This window comes from Channa argus, chromosome 18 (genome assembly GCF_033026475.1).
Source record: "Channa argus isolate prfri chromosome 18, Channa argus male v1.0, whole genome shotgun sequence".
In the NCBI taxonomy this organism is placed as follows: domain Eukaryota; kingdom Metazoa; phylum Chordata; class Actinopteri; order Anabantiformes; family Channidae; genus Channa; species Channa argus.
The window spans coordinates 1,889,436-1,915,670 of NC_090214.1; the positions used below are offsets into that span (position 1 = coordinate 1,889,436).

Sequence of the window (26,235 nt, forward strand, 5' to 3'; positions counted from 1 at the left end):
TCACTCGTCATCTAAACTGTTCTTTTCACTAGTCCTGCTTTATCTCGTTTCTTTTTGTCTTCTTGCTTCAATCTGGCCCCATCGTATCTCGTCCTTTGTTGTCCCTTGTATATCTTGTTGGGTCCCACCTGGATGTGTCCCTTGTATTGTCTTGTTTTGTCTTTGTCCACCCTGTCTTAAATCATCTTGTCTTGTCTAGTTAGTGTTGCAGTGTCTCATCTTGCCTGATCTGTTCACGTCTCTTGTCCTGCCTCAGTTTGTCTCACCATCTCTTGTCTTTTCTGGTCCTTTATAATCACATCCTATTTTATCGTTGTTTGACTTGTTATATTTCATATTGTGGTGCCACTCGCAGTTTTTTCTGCTCCTAAATTGCCCTGTTTGTTCTTTCTTGTTTCACCTGGTTTCTTGTTGTCCACCACTGAGCAATTGTGGTCCCGTCTTCTTTTATCTAGTTTTATCTCTTATTATTTGTCTTTGTCCTGTCTTGATATGTTTTGTTTGGTCTCATCCTCATTTAGTCTTTAGTGTGTGTGTGTGTGTGTGTGTGTTTTTACCTTCGCTTTAATGATAGAGCAGTGCAGAGCGTGGGTCTCTTGATCGTACAGAAGACTAAACTCCAGAGATCCTAGAGTCGCTGCCAAAATAAAAGCACAGGATGAAATGAGAAATTTAGAAAGATCAAATTCACTCTGACCATTCTTATGACTCTTGTTACAGGAACCAGGTTCCTCTGAGCCAGATCGACAATGATTGGTTACTTTGTTTCCTCCACTGGGAAATTATTTTACAGCTGTGGGCGACCGAGGAGTAAACATGTGGAACATTTTGACATGAAATAAATCAGTAGTTTGGTTGAAGAGAATTCAAAATTCTTACTGGTGTCATCTGAGTCGTAGTCATTGTCCTCCTCCTCTGTTCGGTCTGGTGGGGGTCTCTGGGGAGTGGGATTGTTGGCAGGTGCATTAACAGGTGGACCGGTTCTGGCTGCAGGAACATGAGCTGAAATGGAGTCGGAGACAACGGGTTTTCTTTTCTCCTCCACAGATAATGTCTCCTCGCTCTCTGAGGGTTTGTTGTCCAAACCTGCAGCAGGAGACGTCATGACACAAAAACAGCTGCAGGACACATCTTATATTTCCTCCTCAGACCCATGGATGCAGGAATAAATATATTTAAAAATAGACAAATATTTTGGATTATTTCTTGCTCTGTGATAAATGATACTTACAAACCGTTTCTACAGGAGTTCGGACAGTGTGTAAACTAACTGATTAACTCATTTGCATATCAATGCATCTCTTTGTTACGTCACAGACATCAGTGTAGTTTGAGTTGTTTCACGCTATTTTCTTTTTTTGCACATAACTACAACAGAGTTCTCTCAGAAATGTGTGTGTGTGTGTTTTTTTTTAAAACAAATTTCAGGCCAAAAGCAAAATCCAAGATCCTCTCACTGCACAGTATCCAGCAAACCTTTGTCTCCAACACAGATCTGCACCTGAGCAGCACTCGTAGCTCAGGTGGTCGTGATCTACATGATTGGAAGTCAATCTGCTGTCAGGCTGGAGCAACCGTGGGGTCTTATGGGGACGGACATGTCAAAATGCATCAAATATTCAGCTTTTAGTTTTTGGTTTTTGTTTTGGTTCTCAAGTTGTTTTCCTGTCTCTGCTGTCTGGTCATTTAGGGATTAAAGACTAGCAGCTGTTCCCCAGGTGGCGGAGTGCAGTGTCCACCCCTCTAGTGCTCATCTCGTCCACATTTTGACGTGTCCTCGGGCAAGAAACCAAAGAGCCAGTTGCTCCCAGTGGAGAGTAAAAGTGCTGCACGACGTCATCATTTTACATCACAGCTCCTTCATATCAAGGCCAAGTGATACTGAGATCTGAGCATCTCACCTTTAAAAGATTCTTTTAATTTGTCTGTCAAACGAGTCGAGGAGGACAGACCCACACTATGAGTACCACCTACCCAAACCCTTGCTCTGCCTGGTTTTAGGAGTAATGTGATAAGATTCAGAGCAGATGGGTCAGTCAGCCTCCTTAAGCTTTGTATTTTTGGGTTGTCATGTGTCTCCTTTCACAAACTCGTCTTTCTTGTCCTATTGTGTAACTGTTGTTGGTTTTCTGGCTCGTTTTTTAATATTTGTTTTGAGTCCACTTTTGGACATCGTGTGTCTCTTTTTGGCCATTTTACAGCTGTTTTTACTCTCGTTTTGGTCTTTTTTTGTCTCTTTGTGGACATTTTGCATCCTATAACTGGGATCTATAACTTTCAAAGACAAACACTTAAGCTTCCACTCATACAGAGACACTGTGCCCCCCGTTGACGTGTTTGATCTATGGCTCCTTCGTTCTTCTAATGCAGGTTGGGTAGAGTAGGTTACGTGTTGCTGAAATGCAGACGGGAGACATGTGTCCCCTCACAGAGGACCAAAATACATTCAGATCTCAAGAGGACGTATTGATTTTGGCGTGGCATCTTTTGAAAGCCTCCCTTCAGCGCCGCGTTTATTCTTAGAAGGAGCTGTGCCACTTTACCTGAGGTGGGCGCAGCCTGCTGAGCATTTGCTCGAGGTGGTTTGGAGGCTAACACATGTCGCTCCATCTTTATTACAGCTGCTGGACGAGACAGAGTCTCATTATAGCTGTCAGCTGCTGCTCTTGCTGTCTGTTCCTGTTGTTCTGATCCACAGGTCTGCGGCTCTGAGGAGACAAAATCAGAAAATCACTGACGCTGCTACAGCCACTGTTAGTACCAGAGCTTCCACCTAAACCGCTGCTGTTACACCACAGGTAAGACAGATGAGGTTTTGAAGGCTTTGACACTGATTCCTCCTTTTTACATTAGATCCTAAGACTCGGAGAACATTCTCAGGAGCTCTGTGAGGAGCGTAAAGAGTCAGTCACCATAAGTGTTTCATTTGGTTCACAGCAGTTACGTAGGCATGAAGACACACTTATGACACACAAACAAATACAGCAAATGAATAAATAAATAATTGTTATTGTAAATGACTGCCCTGCGTGAGCTGGTGGGCTAGTTAGTAAAGTTAGCTGTCCAACAAGTCCAGCTGGCACTGAACAGCACCTTTGGCCTCGGGAGGTCCCCCAAACAAACCACATTGTCATGTTTTCCTCCTCTTTCATTTCCGAGCAGAAAGGCGTTGGAAGGTTACACAGCTACAGGAAGCTGACTGTCCTGACATCTGTCATAGAAGGGGCCACACATACTGCATCCACCGTACAGGGTCTTTTCACTTTGTTTAAGGTGGCTCCAATCATTTTCCCGGTTGGCGTCTCTTGAAGGTAAACCTCGGACTGCAGCAAAAGCACGACACCATTTTGGATCACTGTTTGAACTGTTTGAGTCATTACAATTGGAACGATTCTGCAGCACAATTTCCTAGAGAGATAATAAAATACTAAACAGCACCTACACTGTACTAAGATGTTAATATTTTTTCTATATGACTCACCAAACTAGATGCTCCACTTTACAACACTGTCCTCCCCCAGTCCCCCATTTATTTCTCTAACCTGCTGCAGCACACTACCAGACTGTGTTATCAACTTTACACTTACATGAGATTGAATATGGCCGACACCCAGTTTTGTTTCTCTAACTGCATGATCCATGCATCAGGGGCTGAACAGACATGTAGATTTGTGAAGAAACATCGTCTCCAGGCTGAATGTGTTTCCAAAGAGCAGCACTGGCGTTTAATTACAACTGACAACAGCCTCCCGAATAGGTCAGCTGCTGTGTCACTGGAAATATGGAGCTCTTTGTGCCCTGTTTATTTAGAGTCTTACAATGTGATAAAACCTCTTTTCTCGTTACAATTTATAGCAAGCACATTCAATTTCCTCAAGATTTTCCCCGACCATTAAGACTCAGACCGGCAGACTCTGGGTCAAAATGTGAAGCAGTTCGCAGCACATGTTTGTATTGGTGGCACTTCTCATTTTGTGCAGCTTAGCCCATGATGCTGCAGTAGCTTTAGTGAAAGTAGCTCCAACATGAGCCACTAAGATTTAAGTCTAACAGCCCCTTCCCCTCCCCAGCTGTGCAGTGCCGGTGCAGGAAGGGCATCCGGTGTAAAAAAAAAAAAAAACTGTGTCAAATCAACATGTGGACAATGATCTGCTGTGGCAACACTGAACTCACGGGATAAACTGAGAGGACAAAATAATAAAACATTTTAAAATAAATTGTTTGTAGTAAAACTCACCACAGTGGCAAAAAAAAAAAAAAAAAACCTACCTCCAACTAGTAGTTTAGCTGTGTAATTGCAAGCATCCAAGTATAAACAGTCACAATGTTCTAGGGTTTGCGTACATTCAACACAGAATCATAAATTCAAACTTTAATTACAACAGTCAGTTTGACCAATTAGAAAAGAGCAAGTCGACCCTTTCAAACACTCTTATTTGATTATGAGCTTGAGTTTCATTGAGCACCATCTTCCCCTATGTGGTTCACTTTAGTCCAAACTGTTTATTATTTGTTTTTACACAAAGTACTTTAAAGTATGTACTAATGTGTACTATTCAAAATGAGTTAGTGTACTTACCTTAAACGTAAATAGACTTAATATTGAAGTTGCACAAACTTACTGAGTACGTACACCTGTCTAATTGTGCTTAATTACTAATACTGTATTTGTATATATATATAATAGTTCAGTATGTGACACTAAAGTTCAGCATCAAAAATAACTTTCCTAAGGTTAACTACATAAAATAGGATTACAGAGTGTAATTCAGATATCATGCATTCAACATGTATCAGTGAACTTGTGTAGTATTAGTGTGAGTTCATTACTTTGATTGTGAAATCATGGCGTGTTAATACATAAATAGATAATTATGTGTATAGTAGATACCATGTTCCTGGGGATGTGGTGCAGGTTCCTGTGATGGATTGTAGCCTGCTGGAGCTGAACTGTTCTCTGTGTGCGACTGTTGAGGTCTGGACAGGGGGAGTTGGGCAGGCAGACCCTGTTGGCCTCTTCCCTTGAAGAACCAAGCTCCTGAACGCTTCTGTACCTGCAGCAACACACAGTGACGTCAAAGAAAAAACGAATAAAAACTGTGATTGTTTTGCACTGAAGGCCGACATGCTTTAGCAAAAGCCTTCTTCAGATCTTAGACACTAAAATAAATCATGTTCAAGTTTCAAGATTCAGCATTCAAAGAAATTGTGTATTACATACAAAGGTTGTGGAGAACAGATCAGTCCACAATGAACAATCTATTGTAACTCCCACGTTCAACCAGGCGTGACCCAGCTTCATAATGGATCCTGCTATGCCCAGACTGCTGTGACCCCTCTGATGGCTGGAAGTGGGTTCATTTGAATGCCACAGTCTGCTCAGCAGTCCAGCTGTTGTCACAGCTCCATGGTGTTTGGTGAATACAGTATCTCACACAGGCTTCTCTCTGCTTCAATCTGACTGTGTCTCCTCCTCTAGCAAGGATTTGGACGTGTGAGATTATGCTGAAACGTCAGCTTAAAGTCTCCGCTGTATAAACGTGCTCCAGCTTCTTAGCAGGTTTTCTTGTTTGTTCACTGCCTTCAGTTATTAAAAGAGCTAGTGCACTTGCAGCTGGAATAATTGACCTTTTTGACCAAGTAGGGCAGGTGGTGCAAGCTTAAACCACAACACTGCCATAGTGCCACTTTATAAAGCTGACAAGTAAACATTTTTATTGATTTGCATTGGGCTATTTGTCCACCCGATGAACAGAAATCCAATATTCCCCCACTTTAGCTGTTCGTACTCTTTACCGACTCCTGAGGGAAATATAAATGATATATTTGGCTGTTAAATGAGTGGGAGAGCGATGCCACTACCTGCTGACGCAGATTAAATGTAGTGGTGCATTTAGCAAGAAAGGGGCAGATATTTCCCTCAGGTGGTGGTGGAGACCAAAGCCTGAGGTAAAAGTGAGGAAATACTGGACTAAAGGCAGAGAAATAAATGCTTTCGACCAGCAGCATCATACTTTAACTCTGCTTGTAAAAATACAGTATTTGAAAAGTCAGCACTCTCAAACTTTTTAGTCTCGATATACTGAATTTTCTTCCAACACTTTCTGCTCTTGTTTTGCCCATTCAATCATACATGAGACTGCATCTTTCAGGGGACACTTCGACATATGGCCAGAAGGAGTACGGCCATTCTACTGAGCCGCTGCTGCCCCTTCATTTTTTAAATTCAATTGATAGAAATGAACTACTTATTTTGACAGTCCTAGTGAATAAGCAACAGTTTCCTAACAGCTTCACCACATCAGCATATTGCAGAAGTTAATCACAATATCACTTTGTTCAAAGCTTGTTTCTGGTACATTTGTCATTTAAATTGGCCCCAAAATTAGAATGAGCTTGTCCTAGAACTGCAGTTTCATTAGGGAGGGAAAAAGAGCAGCTTGCGTTGTTTTATGCAGATTTGTGTAATTGTTTGTGTGTTAAGTTGACTGACAGGTCGAGTCATTGTTTGAGTTCACCCTGCGACACAGTACAGGACAAGCAGCACATCTAATGAATGGATGCATTTCTTTATCCTTTAATGTTATGGAACAGAATCGTAACCACTTAGAGTTTGCAGTTATCTTGTGTGTGACTGACAGGAGAGACCATTTATTTAAAGAGACTGGACTCCCGGAGGCAGAGGCCTCAGCCAACACATCCTCAAAACAGCATTGTGTAACTGCATCAGTACGAAAAGACAGAGCAGACCTTTTAATTCATGTTCTGTACTGCTCAAAATATGATCTGTATTTTTAAAAATGTAATAATTGTTACGCGTTACTCATTTTGGATATTGGGGGGGTATCAATACAAGGTCATTTTCCAGGCCACTGGACAGTGAAATGCAATTTTGTGCTAAAGGGAGAGTTTCTAAGGTAGGAAATGGTTCAAATCAGAAGACAGGCTTTGATTCTGGAGTCAGGGCAATGACATAATACCATCATTTGGCCTCATGAATTTATCCAACCCACTCGGTTCCTCAGCCTTCCGTCTCCTCACCTCCAGGTGCTCATTGCAGATTCTGCACAGCCACGTTGGACAAGTCCTGCTGTTGCTCCAAATGGCACATTTGCTGCACATGTGCTGCAGAAAGGCACATATAGGCATCATGTTACACAGATGTGCTTTTCGATGGCAGGTGCACAAGGTACAGTACAGCAATATATTTCTACAGTTTAGATGGTAAAAAGCCAGTTACGGAAAGAAAGAGAATGTAAACAGAAACACAGCAGTATACAGACACAGATAACAGAGTCGTGTCCAAGCAGAGAAATCTTTATATCCTCTGGTAACATGTTTTCATGTTTTCTTTCCTCGCTCATGCAGAAGTAATTCAGATGTCCACCTACGTTTCTACACTGCACACAGAGGACAGCTGTGACCCCCTGTAGTCCAAAGGACGCCCCACACAGCAGACAGTGCGACTGTCCGTCCCCGCACGCTGTCTTTCTGATATTATCCAGCCGACTAGAAAGACGCCTGAGAACACAGGCAAATAAATGTGAGCACAGACACAAACTCGGCACAGGTTTTACACCATCCATCACACAACTCAACGGGCATCTGCATCCGTGTCGGACTGATCTGGTTTCATGCAACGGAGGCAATAGTTTCTGTTCTCACTCAATCCTCTCCTGCTCCATGGCCTCGATCATGGCTGCACGAGCCAGCACGCTGTTGATGATCTCCTTCTCCTCATCCGTGAGCTCCTCCCCTGGGGGGCCGCCAGACATGTTCATCGTCCACCTAGTCCTGAGCCTTAAACACACACAATAAGGTGCGTAGAGTGTTAAGTGGGATGCAAAGTGAAAATGCTGCTCTCACAAAAGGCCAGAGCCTCTGAAAAGTGCGTGGACCCTAAGACCAGACGACAGGCACACAGCAGGAAAATATTCTGGACAAAGCTACAGAAGTTGTCACATACAATAACACATAACTGGGTTACATGATGACTTAATGTCTATGTGTGAGCTGGAACCATGTGATCATATGCAAACAAATGCATGCAAAGTTTTGGAGAGAATACAGAGAAAAATTATTGTTTAAAAAGTATTAGTTGATGTAAATATTGTCAGTTGTTGCTCGCAAAAATAACTCGGTGGGGTGAACAGAGCTTAAAAAGATCAGCTCAGGGGGCAGTCAAGTATTATTTTACATTGCAAAGCCGTCCTCTGATTTCTTCAAAAGATGAGAAATAATGTGTAGTGAACAGCACTTGACTCCAGAAAACAACAGAACTGTGCTTTGCTATGTAAAAATCACAGATTAAGTTGCAACATCAGATTTTTTTGTTGCCACCATTTCAACTTTAAGCTAGAACTGAATTGGTTTACTGTATGTAAATCAATTGGCTGGAGTTGTTCACATTGAAACAAGAATAAAACCGAATCATAAAAAGGCCAAATGGCAGAAAGGTGCGAAACAACAAAAGCACAGTGTGATTTGTTCTGGCTGATCAGTTCAAATTCCTATAGAATACAGTGCAAATGAGCAACTTTTAGCATTATATTTCCCAGTCATCACTCACTGACAGGAGGATCTCGCTGCAAACAAAGATGGCGAACTACCAGCTTTGGCAGGAAGCAGTAGATATTAGCCAGAAGTTGTGAGTTTTAGCTGAAGATAGACCTTGAGATGAAAATGGTTGGTGTCGACGACGATAAGCCCCAGAAACTCTTCCCAACTTCAGCAAAACTTTACAACTTCCATTTGGATCTTTGGTCAACCATCTTGTCAAATCCATTATCTTTTATTTATTAAGAAAAAGTCTTTTTTACGTGACTACATACCAAATAGTCAATAATCAGTCCTCTGAGCTTCATTTGGGCCACGCATGAATTATTAAAGACAAGTATTGGACCTTTTATTATAAATGTTTTCCACACTGACAAATGATTTCCCCTGAAACAACAGCACGGAGATTCACAACAGTATTACTCTCCATCTATTTCTGCATTCAGAAACACTGCTAGGAAAGATGTTTACATATTTTGCACGAAACCTACGTTATGTAAGTTTGGATTGAGCTACATATATTTCTGCCTGCAGAACGTAAGAACTACAGCTCTTCAGGCTGCAGATACAACTTCAATAGGTGATTAAATTTACATTAGTCCCGCAGAGTGTGAATGCACATTAAGGAGTTAGGCAGACACATGCACAGCTGTGTCCACTATCACTTTCTGTTTCTCCTGGAAGGAAATAACTCTCACTGTCATGTAGAAGTGACCGGTCGGAATTTAAGCAAAAACAGTTTTGGCTTGTCAAACATGGTCGTAATCTAAATTTCTTTGGTTGACAGTGAGGGGTGACGGGCATTTTTCAGGATTTTCTGCCATTTTCTAACCAAATAGAATATTACATTATACTTGTATGGTTCTGTCACAAATTACGTTTTCTAAGTTGTGCTTGAAGTGCAACACTAGTGACTAAACTAAGCAAAATGAAATGTACAAAACAGATTCAATTCATGTGAAGACAGCTGGAGTACAGATTAAAATCGGGGACTGAGTCATGCTCTCAACATTAGAACATAGTTTCATGCATGATTCTGCTCGTTAGACGTGGCTCCGGGGGGTTTCATGGTCCATTCAGACGGCTGCCATGTCTGCAGAGGCACTGCTTCTGAAAAGGTCTGAGAGGAGCTAATTTCATTAGGCATGATTTATTTTAGCTCAACCACACCTACGTCCATACCAGTGCCTCAGTGCCTCTGGCCTTTAAATTCCCAAACATCTGCTGGTCGTGTCCGAATGCACAGTCACCACGTACCCGATGCAGCTGCTTGCACTCAAAAGCTGGGCGCTAATTGAGGCCGACTGCTGTCCGTGGAAAGTGAACTGTCAGCTGTAAACATGTGATTGAAGTCTGGTCTGCAATGTGCACGCCTGAAGACATTTTCACTGGGGAGAAGCACGCACGTTATCTTTTAGACAAGAACATTGTGAGGAGGAAAGCGTGATCTCAGGTTCAAACCAGGCTGCAGAAACGTTTCCCTGATTGACTGACGTGCTCATAACAATCAGGAGTAATGTACTGAATGTTTTTTTTCTCTGCTTCCAAGCAAACCTGACCTGGTAATGTCACTATTTAATTCCTATCTAGCCTGTCTGGCTAATCTACAGTGAAGGTGTTGTATGACTACGTCCAAGTATTTAACATCACATGAGATCAGGCAGTGGCTGCTGAGTAGGACTATTTTAATGCCTCACTTATTAACGGCTCAGTGCTCTTTATGTTTCTCATTCCCTTCCCCACATTTTACTCCCTGTTTTCTGTTCTGAAAAAATTCCCCTCCCCACGGCGTGGAAATGTCAGGGGTTGTTGTCAAGGTGGACAGTGTGATAGAGTGATATCAGTGTGTGTGTGTGTGTGTGTGTGTCTCTAAGGGTTTAAAAAAGCTGGGGTCAGTAAGAAAGGAAAGGCTCTAAAATTGCAGACAGTGGATCTCAGACACACGCGCACACACACACACTGTCATTGTGAATCAAATCACTGCAGTTACAGCTTGGACCATGTAACAAAATGACAAATTGGTAGAATGTGAAGACCATACCAATAAGGAAATTTGCATTCTGGTTTCATTTTTAATCAAGTATCATTGGTGGAATTCAGATCATGTATTTAACCTCAGAATTGTGCAGCACCCTGATTCAGTTGTTTTCCTTCTTCTTGTCTCTTCCTTTTCTTTTCAATTGTATTATTAAAGTCGAGCAGCTAGTCCAGGAGGATTCTTATCTTTTCATTGCTGGAACATTTTGTCATTCCTGTGTGATCAGTGTGCAGCAGCTCCATGCAGCCGGTTCCTACACGCTGCCTTAAATCCACCCTTTCATCCGCCCCACCTCAGCAGATGAGGTGAGGAAAGTGCTGAACAGACTTTAGTCCACAAATGCTGCGCGTCCAGATGAAGTCAGCTGGTGGATGCTCAAAGCCTGTGCCCCCCAGCTATGTGCTCCAACACACCTTCAGGATGAGCCTGGATCTACATAGGGTCCCTGTGGAGTGGAAAACATTGTGCTTGGTGCCCTTACCGAATGTGGTGCTGCCAGTGGTGCTGTCACGGCCTTCGGGAGACTGCTGGCCAAACCCTCACATGATATGGCTGTTACTCCTCCCACTATATCGGGGGGAGGAGGCTGAGGTTGGACTACAAATAACTGGGAGTCCACTTGGACACTAAACTGGACTGAACACTTACATTTACAGCTATTTATAAAAAAAAAAAAAGCTAAAGAGTTTTGCTGTGGGGACTCTGGTCCTCAGCATCTGCATCTTGCTGCAAATGTTTTATGAGTGTGTGGTCGGTCAGAGGGGGGTCATTCAGCCAGAGACTGATCATTACCAAGTGCTCCACAGAGCACCACAGGAGATCCTTTCTGCCAACGGCCATTAACTATACAACACCTCCTCCTTCTGTAAGGGGAGGGGGCCTAGGGCTGAATCTGGATTAAAACTTGGCAATCATCATTTCCTGTCATATTTATCACAACCACACTTTATCGCCACAGTTAACTGTCAATTATTTCACCACTTATCCTCACATCCAACTTCGGCCCATCACCACTGTTTTCAGTATGTCAGTATGTGTGGTTCATTTTCTTTCTGATTCCAATTCTACTGCCACTGAAGGAAAAACTCCTACATTCCAAATGATTAGAAACACAGAATTATTAAAAGCAAAGGGTGAATTCCCTTGTTTGCATGGTGATGATGAATTTATGTCTGAAGATAAAGTTATGAGGCGAAAACCAGCAGCTGCTTAACTTGGCTTAAAGACTGGAAACCGAATCAAAAATCAGCAGTGCCTCTGAAGCTCAGTCGGTAAATTACCTCTAATCTTTTCTGCCTGTGCTGAAACATCACATACTTTCTCCTCTGACTGGCAAAAAGTCTGTCAACAACCATTCTCCTCTGTTTTATTATTTCATCATAAACTGTGATCAGTTCCTCATTTAAATTAGAAAAACCAAAAATGGAAATGTTTCAAGTCCTGTCGGAACACGCTCATTAAATATTCAACGTGCTGGTGGAAAAGTAAGTGAACACCCAGAGTACTGATTTCGGTGAAAGCTTATTGGAGTCAGCAGCTGTGGCTTGAGCTCAGAGATCATTTCACACCAGACTGAACTGAAGCAGTTCTGTGAGGAACAATGGGGCAAAATGTCCCCTGAACGTTGTCCAGGTCTAAATCCACAGCTACAGGAAGCGAGTTTTGAACTGTTAGGACATGAAAGACTGGAATTTTGCTCATAATCCCTCATAGTATTGCAACTTTAACCTAAGTGATAGTTATTCCACCATTTCGTCAACTCTAAACTATAATCAGACTCAAATCAACACCTAAATAAAAATCACTACTATATGAAAAATGATATCCCCTATGAATTAGTTGTTGCTTAAGGTCAGTAGCACGCGCACGCTGGCACACACACACCCACACCCACACCCACACCCACACACACAGTATGATTTGCCTATTGACAGGAACAGTCGCTGCTTAACAGCAGATCAATGTGCTCTGCAACAGGACATTACACCTCTATTGGATTCATCCACCAAAGAGGACAGAAACTGCTTACACATGACAACATGTCAATATTGGCCTTTCTTTCACTCCGTGACCCCCTGGTGCATCCCAGGTTTGGTAGCAGTTTTTCATCAGAGCTGAGCGGGTCCACTCAAGCGTGTTCGCTCATCAGTCTTCATCATGTGACGGCTGATGGAGCCTGACATGGGGACTATTCATCGCCAGCATCACAGTGGCTCCATTTAAGCTGTTTGACTCTTTTTTTATGGGTGACATCTTGAGATTAAATGATGATCGAAGGCATGAGGTGCAGTAATTCAGCCTTACATGGAACTGCTGTGGCAGTTCAAAGTTCCTCTTCTGGTCACAGTTTCAGTGATGCAGAAGAACCTCACTGACCACCACAGCTGGCTCATGGCTTCTCAGGGATCTGGTATCTGGTGGTATATCCAACCACCTTCCTGTGCTGTTAATAAATGTGAGGCTTCACCATTTTTGCTGTTTAACAACATATTTTTCAAAGACAGTGTTGCCCTAGTACTGTCCCCCACCAGGCTGCAGGTTCTTCCTCTCTTATCTTTCAGTTTTTGGACTGTCTGCCCTCTGACTTTGTTTGGTTTTGGTTTGCTTGGATCAACTAAATCTGACCGTCTGACTGGTGTTTTCAAGAATTGTTTCCTTTCCCATACTTGACCCGTCTCACCACATACGGGGCGCATTCCTTTCTGCATTTGGACATAAATAATGGGTTTATCATCTAAATATAGTAGTAGTTTCTACAGATGCTGGGCTGAGGCCTGACAACCTGACAGAAGACCCCAATGCAGAACAAGACCCTGTCATGTCAAGTCAAGTCAAATTTTGTTTGTGTAATGCAATATCACAAATCCAAAAGAGGGAGTGTATCCCACAGCTCCCTGTGGAAGCTACGGTCACAGCCTACAGCGAAGCCCATTAGTGGTCAAATACTGTTCAGACAGTCATTATGAGCAGCCCAGTCAGTTCACATTATAAATCTGAGTCCGAGATATGCAGAATTTTTGACAGTGATGATGTCCTCTAATGGAAATAAAAGAGACAGAATGGCAGCAGAGCCTCAAACGCTGACAGTTACATCCAAACAATACCAGATAGAAAAACTGCAATGGCTTCAGCTTATTTTAAAGGATCTCAGTTGTTTCATTTTACCAATACACACAGTTAAGGCTGTTTAATGTAGGCAAACTGTTTCTGTCAGAATTCAGTTACCATCATGTAAATACAGAAAAAAACCTATGCAACATATAAATGACTGAGACCTGGAATTACCTCCACTGCTATCATACCTCTGACCTCTAGCAAGGCTTTTCAAATGCAACCGCAACGGGAAACAAGGCAGTGTCTTCATGTGCCAGGGTTGTGTCAGGAAGGGCATCCGACATAAAACACACGCCAAATTAAACATGCGAATCAGGACTTTCACACCGGTTCAGCTTAGAGACAGTGGCACTGAAGAAAAGACAGGAGGCAGAGCTGGAGGTAGCAGAGCTTAAGATGTTGAGGTTCACTTTGGGACTGACGAGGATGGACAGGATCAGGAATGAGGACATCAGAGGGACAGCTCATGTTAGATGTTTTGGAGATAAAGTCAGAGAAGCCAGATTGAGGTGGTTTGGACATGTTCAGAGGAGAAACTGTGAATATATCGGTAGAAGGATGCTGAGGTTGGAGCTGCCAGGCAGGAGGTCTAGAGGAAGAACAAAGAGGAGATTTATGGATGTAGTGAGGGAGGACATGAAGTTAGTTGGTGTGAGAGAAGAGGATGGAGAGGACAGAGTTAGATGGAGGCACATGATTCGCTGTGTTGACCCCTGAAAGGGAACAGCCCACAGGAACAGAAGATGACAAAATGCTGGCCCACTTCCACATTAGCATTGGATTTTTGTACAGATTTTGCAGCTACAGCCTCACTTGGACCTGAGGTCAGAGGATTGACCCACTGACATGTCTTTGTGCTGGTTAGAGGAATTATCGACCACTATAGGTGTAGACACGGGACTGTTAGGACGCATCACATTCCCACATAACTCAATGCAATGGACAGCTTGTCTACGACAATTATTGGTAGAAAAATGGCAACAAGTGTAATGTAGTATGACTAAACAAAGAGAATGACCAAAAGAATGATTTAGAAATACAAGACACACGAAGAAGGAAGTGAGATATTACAAGAGAGCTAACGTTTCATATCATATTTGCGGCTAATAAGCTCCTAGAGGATTTTACGATGTCGCAATTGCAACATTTAACAAAAGTTAAACCAGGCTCTGAAATCTGCATGACTTTGCAATTTTGTCCAAACGCAGCTTTCCTGCCAATGTGACCTACACTCTGTACCGTCCCTGAACACATCGCACAAGAGCAGCTGATGAGAGCTTGTAAGGTCTGTGGTGTTACTTTCTGAAATTAAATCCTGTCCACAAAGGATCTGCTTGTGATAAGAAGAGGAGAAATATCTAATGTCCAGGACATTGTTTATAATTTGCAGATATCAGGAAGCCACTATTAATATGCAGAAGAATACAGGAACTTCTAGGAGACGTTTGCAACCCGATACTCTTGGCGATTCCATCATGTTCTGCAAAAGCAGGGTAAACTCCCCTCATTATTCAACATCATTAGCACTTTTCTACCACAAAACACATGGAGAGTGGCCGAAAATGTGGCAATAGACAAGACAATTGATCGTGACAGAGGCTGTTGCATCCAGAGCTGTTGCAAGTGCTAAGAGAATCAAGAAGACTTAGGTTAAAGAAATAGATTAGTGCTTATATTTGTAGTCACATTGCAGACAATGTACATTTCCAGTGGCTCAAAATAATGTCAGTTAAGATGACATCCAATTTGCAGTGTGTTTGAGATGTGGTCTTCTGTAAGCTCTACTTGAGATGGCCACATCCCCGGAACTTCTCTTCCCTGACCTACGTCAAGGACACAGGTCAGCACATGAAGCCTGGCTTGATTTATACTGCCTATTGTGTGGCACGTGTGTTTGAGATAACAGGTCATAACTGGAGATAACCCAACATAAATCGCTCTACAACAATAGAAGCATAATCTGGCTGCTACCATCAGAACTCAGTGCTGGGCATAACTTTAATATTTGAACAGTTTTTAGATTTTTGGACAAGTTGTGCTTTAAGCTCACTAACCCCCTGACTCTGTGGAGGCAAACCTGGATCAGCTGATTCTTCTGTGCTGTATTCACACAGAAACCTGATGCTTAATAAAATAACATCTGTAATCCGGTTTGATAGTGCCAACCGCAGATGGCGGTTATGAATCCAATCTGACCGCATATTTTATGGACGTGGACAGGATCTGGGTGCGAACGGAAGTGTGAGCAAACTTAATCAGAACAGCTTTGGGCACCTATTGACTGTGGACTTAAATGCATCAAGCATCAACAGAAAAAGATCAGAGGAAAATGCTGGAATAGGTCGTAGCCTTAGTGTTGGTCTGTTCATCCCAGCAAAAAGCACATTTCTTCCTAAATAAGGTCAGTTTAGGAGAATTTGCAGTGCAAAGGTGAAGTTCTGTAATGTTTGCTCGTCTGTATTTTTTCATCCTATCACTCTTCTTCTGTTTGTTTGCCTGTGTCTCTCCTTTCATTTAGACCGTCTGTTTCCCAGCTGCCGGCTAGTGCAGGAAAGTAGGTCTTCTGTGAGACCGTCACCAACCTGTTATTAACATTAATACAAATTGACATTGGAAAAAACTGACTTTCACACACAGGCAGCGCACACACACAGAGCAAGGACCCATCACACACAGTCAGCAGCCTCAAGAAAAGCATTGCAAATTGACGTGAAGTACAAAGGAACCGAGGCATTTTAGCTCTATGAGACAGTGGGCTGAGTAACAGCTGCAGGGCCGCACACACACACACACACACACACAGACACACATTCTTCCAGCAAACATACAGTGTGTTGGAGTGTGTGACAGTGCTGCAGGAAGCGGCCTCCACCACCCCACCACCATGCTGCCCCTCTTAGTTTGTTCATTTACAAATCAAATCCAAAGTGACCACACCAAAATGATGGGAAACCGTTCTATACACAACACAGCTGTTATCGTTTTCCTGGATTTGTGTCTTTCGTCCAGTGTTGTTGGTCTGCATCCGACCAGTAGTTGTGTTCATGCCTTAACAGCGAGGGCTGCAGCGTTCTAAGAACTAATGTCCATCGCAGTTGCAGCAGCGTGGACACACAAAAAAGGGGGAACTTCTGTAAATCGTTCCAAAAACTAGGGAATATTTTCCCTCCAAACTTTTTCCTACATTATGATCGTTTCCAAACGAGGGTTGATTTCGCCTCAGTATTTACAAAGGTTTGTAGGGTGGATTTTAGATGTCCACAGGTGGGACAGTGCATGTTGGTAGACTGCAGGACCACTAATCAGGAGACGCAGCGTCCTGGATCAGTCGTTGGGCCCCAAATGAGGTCAGTCTTCCCAGGAAACCCAGTTCAGGCAACCTCATCTACTACAACAGCAAAGTCCCAGTTATTTACGGTACGGAGACAATTCCCCAAACACTCCAAACACTCCCATCTGAATTAAAATGGAACATTTCAGCCTTCCTACGCACACACACACACACACACACACACTACTTCCTTTATTACCCACTCCTGTCCTCACACTGTCCCCACAGCTGTCACTTCTCAATCTACCAACTTCATTACCATCAATCTCCACACAAGCTTCTGCCATTCATCCTTTCACCCATTCATCGTCTTCAGCATCATCCACTCATGCACTCTGGTATCTCGCCTCCGCTGTGCGTGTCTCCGCTCCCCCACTGAGGCTTGTCAGAGCAGTGAGAAAGCAGCTTATGGAGCTTAGCTCTGCAAAGATGCGTCACCACCTACTTTATCCCCTGTGTGATGACTCTGGGGATCGTTAACCCCTTCTTTCTCTCTCTCACACACACACACACACACACACACACACACACGTTCTAATGACTCCTGGGTAAAGTCAAGCAAAACTACAGAGTCGTCAAATGCCAACATGTGGTTGACAGTATTGACACCACAGAGTTGTCTGGAGATGACTGTACATTGTGTGTGTGGTGGAGGAGGTGGCAGGACAACAAAACATGTGATCGTAAGTGACTGATGGTTCCACAACACATCATACACATGGAGGCTGAGTGATGGCTGTCATGTTATCAACAGCATCAAGTCTGTAGAGTAATAGGAACTTTGTTGTACAGTGTACAATGACAATGAAGGTCATCTCATCTCAATATGTTTATTTTTATCAGCTTCTCAGTCACATTGTTGTTTGGAGAAATTAATTTCTTAGCTTAGTTCTTGTAGTGCATTTCAGACCATGTACTTTGTACTTCCACTTGAGGAAAGAAGTATTTGTACATTCAATGGTGAACTCAAAGTACTTGGAGTTTAACTTACATGTTTTTAAGATTGTGTACTATCTCTCATGCTAAAACCAGTGTGGACATACTGTTGTCAGTTTTTTTTGACACTGGGAAGTAAAGTAAAGTAAATTTACTTAAACACTGAGGTATTTTTAATTTTACTTTAGTATTTAAGGCTTCCGCTACTTCATTCCTTATCTTCAGTAGATTTTAGAGTCAAAAATTGTATTTCTACTTAATTCAAATTGTTAATCAGATTAATAAAACAAAATATAGTAAAAACATCCAGCAGGATGAAAAGTATTTCACATTATCAATATTGTGTTCAGAACATGTGATCATCTAAACAGTGAATGGAAAAAAAACATGCATTTCTGCTGCAGCCACATTTAATTCTATAGAGAATCATATTTTCTCAGCTTTTGTACAAACAAAACAAAAAGGTTCTACAATACAGACAAACTAATTCTTTTTTTGCATGACCTCCATAATCAACCTTTGCCAATAGGGGAGTTAGGTCAAAGGGCAAGGAAGTCAACATTTGTAGTTTTATGGGATAACGCAGCATTGCACCAGTCTGCTGAAGTCACTGACTGGTTTGCTGCACATCCTGTGATGTCTGTCCTTCTCTTGCCTCAACACTCATCTTTCTGGAAACTTACAGAAGAGTTTTACTCTGTGTGGAGGTGAAAGGTTTACGTGACCACTCTTACTGGATGCTATGAATGCAGGGTGTGGAGATGTTTCTCCTGAAGCTGACCAGGGTTGGAAGGACATTCTAAAAGGTTCTTCCCAAGATGCATTGCCAGAGATGACATCAGATATGATGATGAAAACATGTGGCCAAATGCAGAAGAGATGGTGTGAATGTTATAATTGGAATGGAATTGAAGCAAAGTGCTGCACTGCTGACTTACTCTTGTTACAATATACAATGTAATACACAATAATTTAGGAAATGCGATAAAGTGCAAAGATCTTTTTCTACAATAAAACACTGATTTGTCTGAAGAAGCCTTTAAACTTTCAAGATAAAATCTCTTTTATGTAATGCTCTCTGTTGTTAGTATTTTGAGTGACAGTGTTTGCTTCCTGAGTGAGACTAGTCGCCAGTGTCGTGGACGAACGAGCTCATTTTGAAACATGCTTGATGTGTTTTGTTGGTGAGAAGAACTGTTAAGCTGAGATGCATCTCTGTAATGCAGACTGTGGGAAGGGTTTTAAAAAAGGGGTTTCAGTCTTGACCAATGCATGTTAGCAAATGAAAAAAAATAAAATTAAGTGTAACAGCCAGGGGCTAACGAGCAGGCTGCCTTGGTTGCAAACATTGTGTAAAGGAGCAACATTTGACATTTTAATCTTGGAAGAGACACAGAACTGCATTAACTGCACGTAAACGTTCTTTTGCACTATGTCATGTCTTCTTTGTCTGTTCTGCTCTGATTTGCATCTCACCATTATGCACCTCACAACACTGTTCTCTAGATTAGCAGCACAATAGCTGCTAGTCCAACACTCTGGTCCAAACTGAAATATTTCAGAATCCACTGGATGGATTTTGAAAAGGTTTTTTGGTTTTTCTTTTTGGTTTTGCTCAACATCTGTAGGACGTTTTTTTAAAGCATAAGCAGACAATTATTTAAAAGCAGGAGAATAGACACATTGGCAGTTGTGTTCTGGAGGTTGTGGCCATCTCCGTGCGTGTACAGATGGTGGAACTGCTCTGCGTGGCAAGATTAAATAAAGAGCAAACACCCATATGGGGAGTGGGAATCACTGATTCTCACTGTATGTTTGCAAGCGTGTGTGAGTGGAATGAATGCAAACCGCAGGCTGATTGTCTCTCGTTCTCTTTCTGTCTACTGTATCTCACTTGTTTCTCTGTTTGTGTGTGAGGGCAGACCGGAGAGATTTGTAAATCATCTGACTTTATAATGAGGACGGTGGCAACATACATAGAATATTGAAGACAAAGAAGGCAAGAAGTGGGCCAACAGAGCAGGCTGGTAGCTGGATGGGTAAACATTTATAATGTTACATACAATTATAATGTTTGTTCTGCCTCGTCCTCTGTATAAGTTGGAGTTTGGAGGGTTGGAGGTGGAGTGTGATATTTTGACGGTGCATCATTTTACTTTTTTTAACAATTAGCCCCAATTGGTACTTAAAAATGAACTTCAACCATTTCTCAGTATTTCTTTTTTGAGGACTGGCTGCAAACTAGGGAGTTACACAGAATCAACCAGCAATTGACATTTGTTTGTTCAAATTCCAAGACTACCAAGGCAGTGCAGGTTTGCATTGCACAAGGTGCAGGTAACCATCCAACTTAAAGCTACAAATGTACCTTTTAGTTAAGTTTTGTAGCTCCTTGTTTTATGGGGCGGCAGTGGCTCAGTTGATAGAGTGGCCTCCCACTGACCATAGGGTTGGAGGTTTGTGGCCCACTGCTCAAACCCATCCCCAGTGAGGAGAGTTGTGTCAGGAAGGTGCCAAATCAATGATCCACTGTGGTGACCTGGAACTTACAGGATAAGCTGCAAGGCTCATGCTAGCACTAGTTTAAGCTCTAGGGGTCCGTGCAAAAACATTCCACCTGGTTAACTTTTGGTGATAGAGAGCACTGGCTACAGTCACGCCACACACTTCTGTGTATGATTCATATCCTTTATATTAATAAAACCATTCTGAGAGCCCTTGTGCTTGGTACTGACATTAAAGGCAGCGGGTTGCAAATGATTCAGTGACTTAAATCTGGACATTTCGGATCAATTACGCACAAAGTACACGACTTTCATGGGTTTAAATACTTCAGGCCTTCAAGCAAAGACTGATTTAAAAATATTTACGCTGTCAAAAAATGACATTTGTACAGGATAAATACTGGATCGTGGTGAAAATATTTTATTATTTCATCTATTTCAAGGTCAAGAATAAACGTACAAAGAGATTAAATCTGCACTTCTGCATCTTTTTTAGTCAACCCTGTTTTCAGTCAGAAGAAAAACAAACAGCTTCTGGTCTGACATCACATGTACTGGGGCTATGCATTTCTGCAAAGAGGGACCCAAATGAGACATCGGCGGTGGTGTAGTGTGGCGTTTTTCCCTGAGGCGCCGAAAATTTAGGTCATGTAGGGGAGAGTTGCACACATCGCAGCATGTCATAGTGGGTTTCTGTTTACAGCTGTGTCTCTCCGACACACAAACACAATCCCTCCTGGCTCTGAGTAATGCAGGTGTGCCCACAATGATATTAGAGCTAATCAAACACTTCTGTTGTGACCACAGTGGGTTTGTGCAAGCACATCTGCTGTTCCTGCCGTGCTGAGAGAAGCCCAGCGTGCGGAAAACGTTAATGCCTCAGCTGCAGATCTGAGAGGAGGAAAAGTCGATTACTGTACGTCTCAAACGTCCAAATTGCTCAGCGCTCCACCGAACGAGCTCATGTGGAACAGCCCTCGCTAGTAAAAATGGGGAATTCGCGAGTCCCAATTGATTTTGTAAATGGATAAGGTCAGAGCGGACTTGATCCCAATCCTGACACTGTTTTCTGATCAAAGAGGCAATTTCACTCACTTAAAATAGGCAGGCGCTCATATGAAAATCTATCAGTGTGAATCCATTTGCATTTGGCTTGTTGGAATTAACGGAGTTTACAACATCTTGTATATATGTAGTAGTAAAGTACCCGGGTATTTATGAGTCAGGTCATGGCACAGCATTTGATTATAGGGGCAAGTGGACTGATTCCAGAAAAATCTAACACAGGTATATATTCTGAATCCACTGATTTACTAATAAACTGGGCAAAAAGAGCAGGAAGGGATATGAGAGAGCTCATAAGCAGGTCAGGCAACAGTCAAACAACAAACAATATGGAAGATGAGAAATAAAGAATAAGAAATAATAAATAAAAGATGAATATGTCAGGATCACTGACTTTACTTCCACCTTTAGGCTTTTATTTTGCAGGCACTTCCTGTTCCTGGTCCCTTCGTGTTCACTCCTCTTCACTAATCACTGTTAATCAGTTTCACCTGCTCTCTGCTCTCACTCTTCTGTTTAAATACCTCCTGATCTTTCCAGCCTTCATTGAGTTCATTCCATCCACGGTTCAGACCACGATACGTTCTATGAACCTGACTCTGGTTTAGCTCAGACGAGCGTTTACCACGTGTTCGTGAACTCCACAGTTGATTGACTCAAGTGTCAAAGACTGCTCTCATACAAACCAAGTAAATATCACGGAAAGATTTTCACGCGTGCCAATATTGTGAACCATGTAAACATCACGGAAGGATATTACGTGATCCCAGTTCAGATTAGGTCATTAGGTCATCTTTTTTCTCACACTATGAAGGTTGTATCATCTGAACTCCTAGTGCTGAAAGACTTCTCCAGGTGATGTCATCTGGAGGAGTTTTTTTAGCTAGAATCAGATAAATGTTTTGATATAGGGAAGTAAGACAGACATTTAAATGTACATTTACACCCTAAACTAAACAACAAGTTAAAATTGGAGAAGTTGCACTTTGTTTTGATGTTTGTCTCCTTGAATTAGATTTTTGCTGCCTCACTTGTAAGTCACTTTGGGTAAAAGCTTCTGCCAAATGACTAAATGGAAATGTAGTAAACAAATGATCCACAGGGAAGAAGCACAGGAAAACAAGAAGACAAAGCAGTGGCTTGACACAGCTGATGGCGTGGCAGAGGATAATAGGCAAGGGACTGTTGTACATGCGCGGAGGACAGTTGGAGAATTGAGCACAGGTACGATCACTGGTCGGAAAACTGGGCAGGTGAACAGGGGGAGAGCAGCTTAAACAAAAACCCGATCTTTCTCCTACTTGTGTTGCCTAAACTTACATAACTTACCCCGGAGTCCAAATCTGGCCCGTGGCGTTCACCCACCCAACCAAGCTCCTCCTTGCAATTTGCTGTTCGATCATAAATATACTGCTTTCTTCAGAAAAGTATGTAGCATCATGATTTGTGTTGAGAAGGAGCATGAGAAGCAGATTTGTCATGGAAACAAACGCAACCCAATTAACTGGTATTCACGTTACTCTGTTTGCAACACGGTCAACACGTCAACTTGAAAAGGAACTAAATATTAGTACTGCGTTCTCAACTTGTTCTTCTGGCCCTAAGTGGCCAAAAAAAAAAAAAAAAACCTTAATGGGACCCTAAACAGATAATGGTCAATTAACCTCAGCAGATATTTTATCACTAAGCTGTTCTGCAACAAAAAGCAGCTTTAATTTAAGACGATAAGGAACAAGAGAAAACGCTAACATCCAAAAAAACGACCTTACACTAGGAACCATTACCCCTGACTTCAGCAGACAGGGTTTGTTGAACAGGCTTTAACTGTTTCCACTCAAGCACATGAGTCACATCAGTCAGCACCTGAGAGGCCGGTAGCCCGTATAACCACAGCCAATGCAGCTTATTGGGAGTGAGAAGGGGCTTTCACCTGGGATTACAGGGAGCACGGGAATGAAGAGGGGCTTCAATGAACTCAACTCTGGCAGCAGGTGATAGACTGAATGAGAAATGTTAGTGAAAGTATTGTAAATCGATTTTACACACACGCTAAGCAAGTAAATGCCGCTCGGCCTCCTTTTTTCAGCTTCAACTTCACTGCTGCCAGTGCACGTTAGGCGACGAGCTGCATGCTCCTTCATTCTTGGTGCTGGCAGTTTCTCCGGAGCCGACCGGAGACTGTGATGGTGCTAAAGGAGATGACAGAGCGTCTCCTCATCTTGGCTGCAAATGCTCTTTTTACCGGAACTTTTGCGAAACACCGTCGTTCCAAACACGTCTTTTATTTAGAGCTACATGTTAACATTTTGAAAACTGCACCTTTCTGTGTGTAGACGTGGTAAATGAGAAGATTCCTACCATGTGCTGAGCCTTAGCACAAAGGCTGGAAAGTCCAACAACAAGCCTGTGGTGTTAGGTTGCATTCAGTGCCAGACTATAAACACATTTTCTTTCTGGATCTAACTAAAATTATGCAGGTGCTAGTTGGACCTTCATCAAAGGCTTTTGACCAGTTCAACATACTGAATCAGCGTTGGTGCATCAGTGAGGGACGACTCCGACCACTAGCTGGTCAGCTTGGCAAATCCGTGCACGAAAATGGACCACGGTACGAGGAGCAGCAGCGCAATTAGGAATCTCTTATCAGACACATCGATGCCTGTAAGTGGCTAGAAACCGACTGTGGTGAGTGAGAGGAAAATGTGAGCACTGCTTGGTTTACAGTTGGAAATACGTGATGCTCAGTACTCTGCTTTCTTTTCTTTCCCCTTGTGCAAGCAGTGAACGTGCAGTGCAACATGCCCCTCGGCTCCAGGTTTTGCAGTGCTTTCTATTGTGGTACGCTTGTGTGGAACATTTACAGAAGTGCACGCACAAAAGTACTGCAAGTATCCATCCAAGAGCAATGACAAAGTATGAATTGGCCTTTAGGTGGCAATCGAAAGAGGTGCAGGACCCTGGTGATGGGTTTGTCATTTATTAGCATAAAGGACAGTTAATAAGTCGGGGGATGTACTGAGGGATAAAACACATTTTCCTTCAGCCGGCTCAGCTTTTATTCTTAACGACGTGGTAAAACCGATGTATCACGATTTTATTGTATCACAGTTACAGCCTTTGTTTGTGTTGCAGCACAGAAATAGCAGAATTTAGTTGTCATTTAACTGTTATTAATTGTTAATTTTATCCAGCAGAGAGCACGAATGAGTTTATTATTCAGTTTATATAATGTAAATATGAATGTTTATAACATCACACTTGATGTGTACTTTGGTCTTCAATGCAAGTGATTCTTTCCAAAATTTGAAAAACAAATAAAGTAAATAAAGGACACAGAATATATAATTAATAATTTATTATAACTAAAAATTATAAGAGTTAGAGGAAAAACTACCTATACATAACCAGTAATGGACTAAAAGAATATGCAGTATTATTTAAATTTCTAGATATATTTATGTATTTTTGCTGTCGATGTTAACTATAAGATTTCTTTTAAATGTCACATATTAATATTCAGGTCGGTCTTTAAAATCTATTAGGTTCTAAATAACATCAACAACGTGTGCAGTTATTAACAATGTAGATCAAGGCATATTGCTCAAATTACATTAGTTATGATGTAACATAATATTCTGAAGAAATAATACAAATATCAAATGTGTTGAAACACAATGATACAAATAATTATTTCTGCTGTGAAGAACATTTCAGAGTGAGTTTTTAAAATGATAATTAATAACAGCTTTTTCGTTCGAGAAAAATTGCTGCTGCCATTTGAAAATGGAATAGATTTGTGATCATATGTGTCAGGAAATTAGTGGCTAAACAACATTTTAGCACCAGGAGTAATTTACAATTTTAAACTTACACAAAATCCAAAAAAACATACAGCTAATAATCGATTAGACTGTTTTTCACCCTAAGAAAATGACAGTAAACATGCGATCGAATCATTTGAAGAAAATAAAAACAGCTGGTTTATTACCTGAGGCGTTCGGGCAGATGTGTGGTTCTTCAGTGTTTCCTCAGCAGCTCGGTCTCAGCATCGTCTCTGCTCCTCACTGTCAGCCTCCTTCCTCCACCACACGCTGTAGTAACATACTCACCCACCCCCCTCTATTTGTCCCTCCCCCTCTCTGTCTCTCCCTCGCTCTCTCCCTTCGTCCCCTGAATGCCTTACTTCCTCTCTCTATTCCTCCCCCCTCTCTCTCTCTTCTTCCCCCTCCATTTTTACTGGTCTCACTCTGTCCCCCTTCATACTTCGCTCTCTCTTTTCTTCCCCCTCCATCTTTCTATCTGCCTCCCTCACCCCCCACTCTCTCTCTTTCTGTCTGACTACCTCCCCCTCTCTTGCCTTCCTCACTTTCCCTCCCTTCCTGCCTCTCATCCTTTCTCACTCCCTCAACCATCCCTCACCCTTCCTCTCTCGTTTCCTCCCCCTTTCTCTACTCTCACTCCCCCTCTTAGCCCCAGTCTCCCTCCCTTCCTACTAAATCAACAGTTTACAGTTCAACCATCACTTACTGATGTATTCTGGTACTTTACTTAAATACTATAGTTAAGTTTCCATGTAATGCTACTTAATATTTGATCCACAACATTCCAAAGGGAATATTGTACTTGTTACTTATAAGCTGAAAGTTATTCACTAGTTACAGACTTTCCGTACTTACAGATTCAAAATCGTA

General features: G+C 42.1%; 1 protein-coding gene across 3 annotated transcripts in view; it reads right to left on the bottom strand.

Moving 5' to 3' along the window:
• Positions 1 to 25,674, bottom strand: part of rph3aa (rabphilin 3A homolog (mouse), a) — a 32,463-nt gene extending 6,789 nt beyond the window's left edge. For 2 of the 3 annotated variants that reach the window (XM_067483705.1, XM_067483704.1), the window contains exons 1-8: positions 25,533 to 25,674; positions 7,666 to 7,800; positions 7,392 to 7,521; positions 7,042 to 7,125; positions 4,892 to 5,054; positions 2,544 to 2,708; positions 880 to 1,086; positions 558 to 637 (exon numbers count right to left, since the gene is read on the bottom strand). In XM_067483705.1, coding sequence (XP_067339806.1) covers positions 558 to 637; positions 880 to 1,086; positions 2,544 to 2,708; positions 4,892 to 5,054; positions 7,042 to 7,125; positions 7,392 to 7,521; positions 7,666 to 7,781 — 945 coding nt within the window. In that variant the 5' untranslated portion in view covers positions 7,782 to 7,800; positions 25,533 to 25,674. The remainder of the gene's footprint in view (positions 1 to 557; positions 638 to 879; positions 1,087 to 2,543; positions 2,709 to 4,891; positions 5,055 to 7,041; positions 7,126 to 7,391; positions 7,522 to 7,665; positions 7,801 to 25,532) is intronic. The other variant, XM_067483706.1, reaches the window with a different exon arrangement.
• Between the last annotated feature and the right edge of the window lie 561 nt (positions 25,675 to 26,235).